The 11,594-nt window shown below is 42.6% G+C and overlaps 2 protein-coding genes across 8 annotated transcripts; one reads left to right on the forward strand and one right to left on the reverse strand.

Annotated features, from left to right (window-relative positions):
- Window positions 1–697: 697 nt before the first annotated feature.
- On the reverse strand, window positions 698–9,680 carry LOC106656455. 2 transcript variants are annotated; one of them, XM_014377446.2, is made up of 9 exons: window positions 8,851–9,680; window positions 8,614–8,777; window positions 5,902–6,136; window positions 5,571–5,801; window positions 5,233–5,327; window positions 5,081–5,150; window positions 4,790–4,963; window positions 2,851–4,518; window positions 698–2,772 (listed from the first exon to the last, which is right to left on the reverse strand). In XM_014377446.2, the coding sequence occupies exons 2-9, from the start codon at window positions 8,622–8,624 to the stop codon at window positions 2,368–2,370; spliced, it is 2,889 nt and encodes a 962-aa protein (XP_014232932.1). In that variant the 5' UTR covers window positions 8,625–8,777; window positions 8,851–9,680; the 3' UTR covers window positions 698–2,367. The 2 variants fall into 2 exon arrangements, with proteins under 2 accessions (XP_014232932.1, XP_023315804.1); XM_023460036.1 differs by lacking the exons at window positions 8,614–8,777; window positions 8,851–9,680 and adding an exon at window positions 8,126–8,191.
- A 403-nt stretch (window positions 9,681–10,083) lies between these two features.
- Window positions 10,084–11,539, forward strand: LOC106656456 (TP53-regulated inhibitor of apoptosis 1-like). Of its 6 annotated transcripts, none has more exons than XM_023460052.1 (4): window positions 10,097–10,198; window positions 10,830–10,959; window positions 11,031–11,201; window positions 11,317–11,539. In XM_023460052.1, exons 3-4 carry the CDS (start codon window positions 11,067–11,069, stop codon window positions 11,401–11,403), a joined length of 222 nt encoding a protein of 73 aa, XP_023315820.1. In that variant the 5' UTR covers window positions 10,097–10,198; window positions 10,830–10,959; window positions 11,031–11,066; the 3' UTR covers window positions 11,404–11,539. The 6 variants fall into 6 exon arrangements, with proteins under 6 accessions (XP_014232933.1, XP_023315820.1, XP_023315819.1 ...); XM_023460051.1 differs by having other exon boundaries at window positions 10,830–10,940; XM_014377447.2 differs by lacking the exon at window positions 11,031–11,201 and having other exon boundaries at window positions 10,084–10,198; window positions 10,830–10,999.
- Window positions 11,540–11,594: the final 55 nt, after the last annotated feature.

Raw genomic sequence — 11,594 nt, forward strand, 5'->3', positions numbered from 1 at the left:
TTCTTCTCGTTCTCGACTCGAAACAGGACTGGTACGAACGTAAAGTCGACGTTTTATTTTTCTCGCTCTTTCTCTCTCTATATCTCGTATGTTTACCGATCGGCTTGGTGGGTTGGGCAAGAGCGACATCATGACATCGGAGCGTGATCGCGCGATGGAGGCTCGTCCCCGTGGAAATTTTGCGTCTCTCGAGGTAATGGGCCAGCGATTTTTACTTTTTGGATAAAAAATGGTATATCCAGTTTAATTCGCTCGTGAAACTTTCCGAACGATTCTCCGTATATGCAAAGGGAAATCACTCGCACGAAAGGCTAATTGGACTTTGACAATCTTTTATCAGTTACGACTATTTCTGAATTCTAAAAATAGCGACTCGTATGGCAAAACGTTGAATAAATATATAATACCCATAAGTCACGCGACGTCGGGGAGGCGGCGGGGAGGGAGGGAAAAAATAAAATAAAATCCTTTCGGTGAAAAATATATTTATCTCGTCGAGCGTCGACTATTATGCGAATATTATGATAATCAGCCCGTCGGACTGGGAGGCTCGCCTCTCGCTCGTTTTATTTATTCGCCATCGGATCGCAGTTGTCATTGAATCGGATCTGGATGTTTCTGGGATAATAAACGCGACTTTTCAATTGATTTACAATTAATTGCAGGGAAATAAAATTAGTTTCGTTTTAAAATCGACTTGTTTCAATTTTTCTTTTATTGTTGCTGTGATACAAACGACGATGAAGTTTTTTTTATCCGTTGGACAATTACAATATAATTTCGTTGGTTCATGGCTCGCAACGTACGAAAAAATTAAAAATAACAGCGATTTCTTATACAATACTGATCAGTGGAATGACAATACGTGACGGCTGTCCAATTGAAGTATGGAGAAATATTTTCAACAAAAATAGATCGTTACTTTTTCTTATGTACACTTGATTAGTCTATTACTTTACTTTAAGAACATTAGTGTTTACGTTACTTTTATTTTTATATTACTGGATATGACGATTTGTTATTTAATATGTAAATACCACATGAGATTTCTATCGTTGAAAAAATTTACACTTTATTACACGTGATATGATTTTGTCGAAATGCGAAATCATCGTATAAATACGAAATGCAAGTGAATTCAAAATGCTTCATCAATTATTTATTCGATCTGTTTTTTTTTTTTTTTTTTTTTTTATCAAATGTTTCTCACTTCGTCCGTAACGATCGGCATAAACTCGTTCTTCGGCTTTATTAAAAATACGAGAAATGGCAAAAATATTTTTATTGCAAAGAAGCAAGCGTAAGTACACGTGATAGTGAGATGCACGACTATTTTGGCAATTTTTGACGATAACAATAGTCGATGTGATCACAGAATGAATCGTCTGCGCTGGTCCACATAAAGTGTATTGAATTAGTTTGAACTATTATATTATATTCAAGAACGCATCTATTTCGTTACTTAAAGCGTTTTCTCAATTTTTCGCTATTGTAATTTTCATAGTTTATCTTCAAATAAATTCAGCAGTTTGAATGCTCAACATATTATCTGTTTTTTTAAAGCAAATTTTCATCTAGTTTGTATTTTTTTAAAGATTGCTAAACATTTTTAGAAAATTCATACATTGAGATTTATTGATTTTGATCAATTCTACATCTAAAACTCAAAACACATGAGTTTCAGTGAAATTTATGGCAAATCGTTAATCGTTTGATTAACCAAAGTAACGTTAATTTCAATAAAAATATAACAAATGATAAAATGCTTAGCCCTAATAAATTTTAAATCTACGTTCGCCGCTGCTTATTTATTTTTAAATTACGTCCTATATTAAAAATACATAAAAAAGAATAATTAATTATAATCTATTACAAATCGGAATGATTAAAAAACATCGCTAACATCGAGAATTCATTAAACAATAGCACAATAACAAACAATTTTATCGTTATAACGGAACGACCACTTATTTTTCTAATAATATATCATTATACGCTACGATTTGCGCGATATCCAAACAATGAGAAGTAAAAATATATACCGTCGCGATACATAATTAAAAAACGTTCTTTTCTCATTACATCATATTACATTCACAACGAACATCTATATACACAATACAATAAGTACTTTCCTTGGACGTTATACATACTACACTGAGGACGTTTCAATTGCACAACAAAGGACAGACTCGTTATTCATCATCGGACTTTTTGCATTAAAACAACAATCGTCCTCCTTAATCAATTATTAATACACCGTTGCTCGATTTGTCGTACGCAAGCAGGACGAAAATCCTAGAAAAATATTGCACGCACCCTTGTAAAAAAAAGCAAAAAAAAAAAAGAATCGATCGCGCATCGCGTTTACAGCATGACGATCGAGTGATCTCTCTCGAGGCGTCGCTTGGCTTTCAGAGGCACTATTCCCATGAGGTCGGCCGGCGTCGGCAGTCCGCCCAGCGTATTGTGCGGCACGGCTTGCTGATAAAACACCTCGTGATTGCCGCACCGGTTGCCGTAGACGACCGTGTCCTCGGTTCTGATGGTCACGTCGGTGACGTTGTTGTTGCGCTTGAAACGGTCGTGAATCGACGAGACGAGATCGAGCTCGGTGACGCCCCACAGGCCCGATCGGTAGGTCGTGTCCCACTCGGAGTCGACGCTCAGCACGCTGTACAATTCCTTGCTCTCGTTGGCGGGCAGGGGCTGCTCCAGGCACTGCTGCAGTCTCAATTCCAGGGTACTCAGCAAGGCCGCGCAAGTCTCCCACTGCGCGAGAACAAGGGGATAAACACGCAATTCAATTTGCACGCGAGCTATATAACAATATTAAAAAAAACGACTTACGAGTCCGTGTATCAAGTCGGCGTCGTTGCCCGTGCCGTCTTCCATCAGCAAAAACATGACCATGTTCTGATAGCCGCACAGGAAGAGCTCGGCTCGCTCGTACACGGCGTCCTGCTGCTGCTCCTGGGCGTTGTTGTCCGTCGACTCCTCTTCCTCGTCGTCGTCGTCGTTGTCGCTGCAGCACTCCTTGTGCAGCGCCTCGAGCCTCGAGCGCACCGCCTGCTGGGCCGCGCTGCTGCTCACCAGCGAGTACGTGGACGAGAGAGGATCGCGAAACTCGCTCGGGGTCGTGTCGCGACTGCAAAAGCCGCTGGTGCGCTCGTCGGCCAGCAGGCTGAGCTTCGACATGAGCGGCGTCAGCTGGAGGCCCTCGAGCTTGGCTCGCCGACCACCGCCCGTCGGCGGCCCACCCCCCAGCTCGAACACGCCGCTGCTCTCGGACGAGCAGGCGGATTTGCGCCTCGGATTGCCGGCGGAGGCGTCGTCGTCGTCCTGATCGGCGGTCAGGCTGCTCAGCGGTTTGAGTGGCAGACTCATCGAGCGCTTGCACGACTCCTGTCGGCTCTTCTTCGCGTCGAGAGCCGCCGCCGCCGCCGATTTGGCCGATTTATCCTTCTCGCTGTCGCTCTCGGCGACGGACTTTGGATTCGGCAACGACGACGCCGTCGATGCGATGATGCGGGTGGTCGTGGCGGGAGGAGCACCGCTGCTGCTCGTCGCTGCCAACTCCGATCGGCAAGCCGTTCGATCGAGCTCTTTGTAATGGCTGGCTATGTAGTCGTCGTAGAGGGCGCGCGACACCGGCAGCCCGTCACTGCGAAAGACCAAATGAAACGGATCGGCGATCGTGTTGTAAACCCTGCGTCTGCCTCCTCCTCGTTGTTTCTTCGTGGAGCGCGACGCTGCCGTCTCGTCGTCGTCCTCGTCGAAATTCATCTTCGGCATACCGATGCCGTAGCTCCTCAGCACGACCGGGCACGACGACATGTTTCTCGTCGACTTTGCCGCCGTCTCGCGGCCGTCGTGGTGCAGCTGCTGCTGCTCGACGAGATTCGTCAGGCTCAGGCTCACGACGTTTCGCTCTCTGGCTCGGAGCATCAGCTGCTCCCTCGGCTGGGTCTGGCGCAGCTTGTTCATGCGCTTCTGTCGCAGCGCCTCCTTCACCACGTCCGGTATATCGTCGACGTCGCTACACTTTCCCTGGGCAGCATCGGCTTCGTCCGCGTGACCTGTCGTCGTCGTCGTCGTCGTCGTCGTCGTGGCCTCCGGATTCTCGTTCTCCTCGCTGGTGGCGCATATCGACACGACGAAGTCGTGCAGCACCCGATTCACGTCCTTGAGCGGGGTCGAGCAGACGCTCGGCGTCAGCGGGTGAACGTACTTGGGCTTGCCGTTGCTCGCGGGCTCGGTTCCGCTGCCGCCGCTACCGCTACCGCTGTTGGTGCTCTCTTTGGCGCGCTTCGAGGGCGAATTGTACGACGCGGCGTGATGCAACGACGGTATGCATTGCGTCATGTTGTAGTGGGTCGCGTCGAGCTCGGCGTCCTCGGGCACGGTGAAGATCCTCGACGTGTCCCTCTTCATCATCGAGATGGGCGGTGGCGGCTGTTGCTGCTGCTGCTGTTGCGAGGATTGTTGCTGTTGCTGGGCTTCCTTCGATCCAGCTTTCTGTAATGATCAATTTTCATATACACGCGTGAAAAACTCCATATATCGTTTCGTAAAAAAAAAAAAGCAAACGAGTAGTGGTATATATAGCTTAACGAGATGCAAAATGCACGAGTGCGGCACCTGCGCGGCACTCGATCACCGCGGTTACGTAAGTTTCGCGCGCTGCACGTTTTTCCTTTAACGATGGAAATCGTGTTTTTAGTGCGTTGCGTAAGTCCCCGCGTACATGCAATATTATAAAAGTGTATACGGGCGGGGGCGCGTATACCTTTTTCGTGTTGTTGGCTTTCCTCGTCGTCGCCGAGTCGAGATTCGCGCTGTGGCCGCGCTCCAGATTCGCGTCGACGATCATGCGCGACAGCTGCTTCTGCTCGATGAAGACGCGCAGCAACTGGACGCCGGCGGGCAGCTGAAAATTCGTCGCCACCCTGTCCGCTGGTGCCTGTATGGAGAAAAAAAAAATTATATTACATATGTATAAATAACGAATTGATCGGTCGACGAGAGATAATATATATGTAGTAGGCGTGCGTGGCTCGTACGGCGAGAGATAAATTACCTTTATTCTGTAAGGATCGGTTATGACTAACTGCTTGGCCAACGCGGTATTTAATTGCGAAGCGACGACTCTGGAATTACAAATAGTTCGTTTAATGCAGTTGTCGTTAAATGCACAAGACATGCGTTTTGAGAAAAATTCTTGGCAATTACTTGTTGTTGTAAAAAAGAGCACCACCGAGAATACCGTTAGTCTCCTGGCAGTACTGAATGATCTGCATTGCCTCCAAAAATACATTGCTCGCGCTCTAAAACGAGAGAAGAACGTGACGATCAGCTGTCAAAGATATTGCGACGACTTTAAAAACAGACAATGAAATTATTGCATAGCAAGTTAATGGATATTGTAGCTAAATACTGAAACATTGAAATTACAAACGTGATATGAATAATTGATGAGACTCGTTTAGCTACGCTAATGAAATTCTAATGCTATGAAAATTCTAATGTCTGCTTTTAATCATAATGATTGAATGAAAAAAAGAACACACCCTAGGAAGTTTTAGCAGTGGAAGATTTGCAAATAAATTGGCACTATATTGCAAAATTGGCAAGTACGTTTCAAATATTTGATACAACTTTTCTGTAAATTTATTTCTATCGTTATTGAATGATGCTGATATCGTATCAAAATCACAGTGGAAAAATTTGAGCAATGAATCTAATATGACAGCACGCCGCTTCAGAATCCAGTCTTGTATGTTTCTATCCGTTCCTACTGCCTACAACATTGACAACAAATAAATACCATTTAAATAATAAAAACTATAAGTATTACCAAAGAGCTAATTTTTAAATCAAAAGAGTATCCAAGTTACTCACCAATGTGTAGCTCTTAAACCTCCTCAGAACAAATTTTCCTCCTTGCAATGTAATCATAGACGGTGGAGAGAAATTTGTGGATAAGAATTGTTGCACGCCCATCAACTGACTAGCCAATGCCAATCTTTGTGTCGGAGAAACCCATGCTGGATGAAAGTACACAAGAGCATCGGCTGGATCATCTTCTTCTTTACAACACCTTGCGGTGTCGTAAACGAACACTATCATCATCTCCCTGCAAAAAATTCAATAAGCACTTTAGATTCATAGCTTCAAACCATGTGTACAACGTCTTAATTAATTATGTCATGAAAATCACTCGAGTTATCTTTTATATTACCCAGAATAACTATGATATAGTTCAGGATATAATTTAAAACATATGTCTCCTTGATAATATACAATATTAATGATTTTGTTAGCATTATTTAAGCTTTATTTATAGAAAACAAAAGAAAACGTAGTGCGTCAAACAATTAATCTGCCATTCTCAACGTCATACAAGAAGTAAGTAAGTAATAATCGACTGAAGTTTATGGTCTGAGAATGGTCGGTAATCTTGAGAAATTATTGATACGAAGAAATACTTTTAGATAAGATTTAGATAATATCTGTTAATCAATAAGCTAGGTCCCAATCACTATTGAATAAATAGAAAAATATTCAATGTATGCTCTTTGAATAAAATTTCCACAGTAATTTTTGACTCTATGTCTAGATCAGTCGAGCTCCAAAAACCCTTTACAGAAACTTTCATCCAAAGTTCGACTTCAGCTCACAATGCGAAATCAATGAACCTGACTCGTAATTGCATGCGCAATTGCATAATTGGCTTTGGCTTCGCGACTGTTGATAAACATTGCGCTAATCAAACGCGATTAATCGAGCAAACAACATTGTTACATACATACATTTTCATTCACAAGAATTAGAATGTCATCCGCATAAATTCGCCGCGCAATAGTAATACAGTAGGCGATAGCGTTCGGCGGGCATCGCGTCAATAAAAGCCATGACAGATACACATATATATTTGCAATGATTAAACCGGCTTGAGCCAGCTGAATGCCGAAAAAAAGTACAACAATACGAAACGATCGGTGTGCATTGGAAGCTTACATGTAGGCGCCGGCTCGTGCGGATACTACAACACCCTATATATATGGTTGATTCTCCTGAAATCTGCTTTTTGCATGTCTTTATGCCATATTCTTAAACTAGTGAAGATGAGCCAAAACTGGCTCGGTCATTCATTCAATATTGTTGTATTCTTCATGATAGGACATAAATATTTCAATTTTTTAGGGTCAGTTAAATTTGCCGTGAAGATATACATGCCAAATGTCACCTCCGTGGCATGTCTACATCTCAAAATCAACTCTATTTGCATGTACCATGCATTCTCATTAGCACCTGACCCTATAATAACTATGAGACCAGCTTCTATACATCCAGAATAAAGTTTAAGTCTATTATAGGGCTTTGAAAAATGTTTTAAAAAAATTTCCCACGCAATTGAAAAATGTCTCGGATTTTAATCATGCTTCTGAATAATTTCAAACATACCGCCTGCTTTGGGTCGCTAACTCATTTTTGATGTCGCTAGATACGTAAATGTCAAGTATTATAGCCCAGCTTTCGATTGGTGTAGGTTGCGGGTTCAAATTTTACATTTTATCGATGCTGCGATAATTATTCTATTGAAAAATTCACGTGTGTCAAAAAAACGGTCACCTCCGTGGACATGAATATCTCGAGCTATGATCATTCTTTTTAACCGCTCGCCCCGTCAAAAGACTCGTTTTTCATGACCAAATTTCGGGTTGTGCGGAAAATTTTGTGCGTTTCTTATTTTTCTTACATAGTTGATCAAAGCAGCGATTTGTCACCTCCGTGTGTGTCACCTCCGTAACCGAAAATAGTCGATTTTAAGCATAAAATCGGACATAGTTTTCGTAAAACGAAATCTCAAAGCCCCAGATTCAATAATTATTCATATTTTATGGTTTAAAAAAGGGTAAACTAGTTCGCGCCGTTCAATATGACAAAAAAATTTTCACCATTTTTTCGTTTTCCATACCCGAAAAAGCAGATTTCGGGAGAATCAACCATATGCAATGTCACAAGCTCGAATCAATGACGCACGCACGTATATCGCGAGAATTGATTGTCTTCTTATCGATATCCAGCGGAGTGAGAAAGTGATATAAAGTCGAGAACTCACGCAATCTTGTAATCGGTACTTTTATCGCGCTTGAAAATCGAGGCATCGTCCGTCGTCCACATTCTGATGTTATGCAGTATTATATCGAATGCGTTCACGGTCGTCCGCGTGAATCGCGCGTGGGTGTAGTATATAATAATATTGCAACGGTAAATTGGTTGAAAACAAAAAATTAACGACCCGTCGACGTGACTCGTAAAACTTCACTGGTATCGACTTTTCTCGGCCCAAACTCATAAAGGCACACTGTTTATGTAAAGTGGACTTTTTCCACTCTCTATACTTTATACTGCACTACTTTACCCCCCCACGCGAAACTGCGCATATGTAATCGAATTATAGATAAAATGCAATTAATGCATGTGTAGGGTCGATACCAATGTTCAACGCCCGCGTACGTGAGTCGTGGGTTCGTCGTGCTCCGTACACATTATCACAGTATATAGCATGTAACAAAATACGATATATCGTCGTTTATCGTTACTCACTTGCAAGCCATCGCGAGAGCAGTAGTCGCAGTGTCGCTTCTCAAAATTGATTCTATTAATTGCGTTGAACAGCTCCAGGCAGTTTTTCGATTACAGAACCGAAAGAGAGAGAGAGCTGTCAAAGACGAGGAGTAGCACAGTTAGTATACGCGATCATCGAAACACTGGAAAAAACGCAGTCGTTTTGTTGTTGTTTTGCTGTTGTAAATACACACACACGCACAAAAGCACCCACACGATTGTTTTTATTTACAAGAGAATATCACCAGTACAAAATCCGGACGACGCCTTTTTTGCATCTATAATATTCTTATTCAGCTGCGATGCTGCTGCTGCTGCTGCATCCATTCGACGATGATGACGATGGTGATGGTGAATGTGGTGTCGACGTCGTCGTCGTCGTCGTCGTCGTCGTTGTAGCGCAACAACGTCGATTATCATTATAAAAGCTGCATCGCTCGCAATAGCCGACGACGATGGACGGGTATATATAAACGAGACGAGCGGCGGTGCAGCAATACTATATACAATACGAGGCGTATGTACCTTCCAGTCGCGGCATCGGCGCGTCTATAATGGCTATTATTACGCACGCGAGAAAAAAAAGTAATAATACCGCATGATGCAGCCAATGGCTGCTTTCGCTATATAGGTATATATACACACACACAGGCAGGACGACGAGTATATACACACGCGTTATATAAGAAGCCCTCTCCTCGGCGCTCGACCCGCGGCCGAGTCTTGGTCGTGCAGCAGCAGCAGCAGTTTTATGCTGATCGTGTTGTGCTATGTATACGGCGGCGGCGCAGGCACATACTTTGCGGTTACTCTATACCCAGTCTCCGCACTCGACTCGTTGGGTTTGCGTGCACTCGAACGGCACTCGCCTTATTATTACTCGAAGGTGCAGCAGCTTTTCCGATGCAAATCGCTATGATATACTCGCGACAACGTATAGAAACGTGCGTACAACAATTCGGTATATATATATCCAGTAAAAAGGAGTACAACAGTCGCGTCGAGCGCGCGAGCTGTCTTCTGCTAGGCAGTTAGCAGCAGCTTCGGAGCGAGCTGTTTTTCGAAGGGGGGTATCAGCAGCAGCAGCAGCTCCTGTCAAAATAGATAAGGGCCTGTATATAATGTATATAAGAAAACTGCGCGCGCCGAGAGACGAGATCCGCGTTTTCGATCGGCTTTTTATTTGTATAAAGAGATCCCCGCTGACGCGCGGGAGCGATGACCGAATTTGAGTAAAGGCAAAATGAACATTTGGACTCGGAGCAAACGAAATATCGTATACGAGTGAATGAGATCGCTTGGATTTTTTTCTCCCTTCGACATTTTCCTGCGCCATAAAAAAAATAAAAATGGCATTCGCGTCGATGCGATCGCAAGACTGTTGTGTCCAAACGTAAAATTCCAAAAGCAGGTCGCGTAATAGCACAATTGGGCACACATACAGCAGACGGCGGATCATCGCCTCGAATTAATCACCGTAAGAGCTCTCTCTGTATACGAGCTGTGGGTATCGCGTGGGTGTGTTAATATACATACACACGTATGTATCGCACTAGAGGCCAATGTACGTACTTTAACTAGGTATAATATATATTTCGTGTTCGTGTGTGTGTGTGGGTGTATGCGTGCTGAGCACGCGCTTCTCTCGCGACCGATGACAAGTAGGTGAAACACATTACGGACTGCGCCTCCGCGTTTTATACATAGGGCTCATCGCTGTATATATCGAGTCGATCTTGACGCGCGTATAAAAGTCTCGCTTTGATATACACACATAGTTAATTAGTTAAGGCAACTGCTGTGTACACGCAAGACCGCGTGAAGGTTCGATCGGCGATCGTCGAGTTTTATTTTTTCCCCTCTTTTTACTCTCGGAGTTGACGGAAACATATCAGTGAGTACCGAGAAACACTTGTGGTGTGCACTATATCGAGGGGATCTAACCTCATTTTTGCTTACTTGCTCCACCATTCTGAGACTTTTTTTCTTGTTTATATTTACTCATATGATTTTTTGTTGCCGATGGATTAATTTTAAGTATTGACTGATCGCCGATGAACAGAGTCGTATTGTTTTTTCTATCTGATAAATTTGAGTTGTCGCCACCGATGAAATACTTTTAATTGATCCATCCCATAGTTGCAATAATTATAATTTCAATGTTACTGCCACTGGAGTCTTATGTCTTCTTCCAGTAATAATGGATCACAGAGAACACATGAATAGTCTCAATGACACGTGCAATGAGCTCAAGAACCAGTATGACAAGTGCTTTAACACATGGTTTTCTACCAAATTCCTGAAAGGTGACACGAATGACTCCATGTGCGCTTCTTTTTACAGTGTCTACCAGCAATGCATAAAGGTATACTATTGTTTCTTTTTCTTGTCCTTAGGTTTTTTATGAATCAAATTTTGTAAGTGCAATCGCAATGGAGGCCTGCAAAGAGTTAAAACAAACGTATGACGATTGTTTCAATAGTTGGTTCAAAGATAAATTTCTTAAAGGCAATCAAAATGACTCTCAATGCTCGTACTTACTAAAAGTATATAAGCAATGTGTTGAGGTAAGACAGATGCAGACAATGTAAAGCACTGATATTCACTTGGATTTAGATTCAATTTACTTTTCATTGTAGTATCTCGATACACAATCTGAGCTCTTTTGTTTTTTCATTTCAGAAAGCCATGAAAGAACATAATATTGAATTACATGATGCGCAGATCAATCATTTGGAGACAGATAAAGAAAAGGTGCCCCAAAGCTGACATTCGCAATTGCAATTTGGCTTTTCAAAACCCACTATAAATATGAATCATCATGTTTTATTGGCAGCAAAATATTTCATGTGTCTCTCCTTTACATAAAAATGTGATAATAATTTAATTATCAAAGAACTTCTGTGCTCATACAAATACTTTTAAAACGTTAATTTGTGTTAATTTTGAGTTTAATGTAA

Source organism: Trichogramma pretiosum, unplaced genomic scaffold, assembly GCF_000599845.2.
Source record: "Trichogramma pretiosum strain Unisexual culture from Peru unplaced genomic scaffold, Tpre_2.0 scaffold10, whole genome shotgun sequence".
Lineage (NCBI taxonomy): Eukaryota > Metazoa > Arthropoda > Insecta > Hymenoptera > Trichogrammatidae > Trichogramma > Trichogramma pretiosum.

Excerpts from the sequence above, each read along its gene's own strand:
- LOC106656456 (XM_014377447.2), top strand. The coding sequence starts at position 10,177 with ATGTATCGCACTAGAGGCCAAT. Across the intron at positions 10,199-10,829 it reads GTATCGCACTAGAGGCCAAT|TAATAATGGATCACAGAGAA; the intron begins GTACGTACTTTA and ends GTCTTCTTCCAG. Across the intron at positions 11,000-11,316 it reads TCTACCAGCAATGCATAAAG|AAAGCCATGAAAGAACATAA; the intron begins GTATACTATTGT and ends TTTTCATTTCAG.
- LOC106656455 (XM_023460036.1), bottom strand. The coding sequence starts at position 8,187 with ATGTGGACGACGGACGATGCCTCGATTTTCAAGCGCGATAAAAGTACC. Across the intron at positions 5,802-5,901 it reads GGTTTAAGAGCTACACATTG|GCAGTAGGAACGGATAGAAA; the intron begins GTGAGTAACTTG and ends TCAATGTTGTAG. Across the intron at positions 4,519-4,789 it reads AAGCCAACAACACGAAAAAG|AAAGCTGGATCGAAGGAAGC; the intron begins GTATACGCGCCC and ends TGATCATTACAG.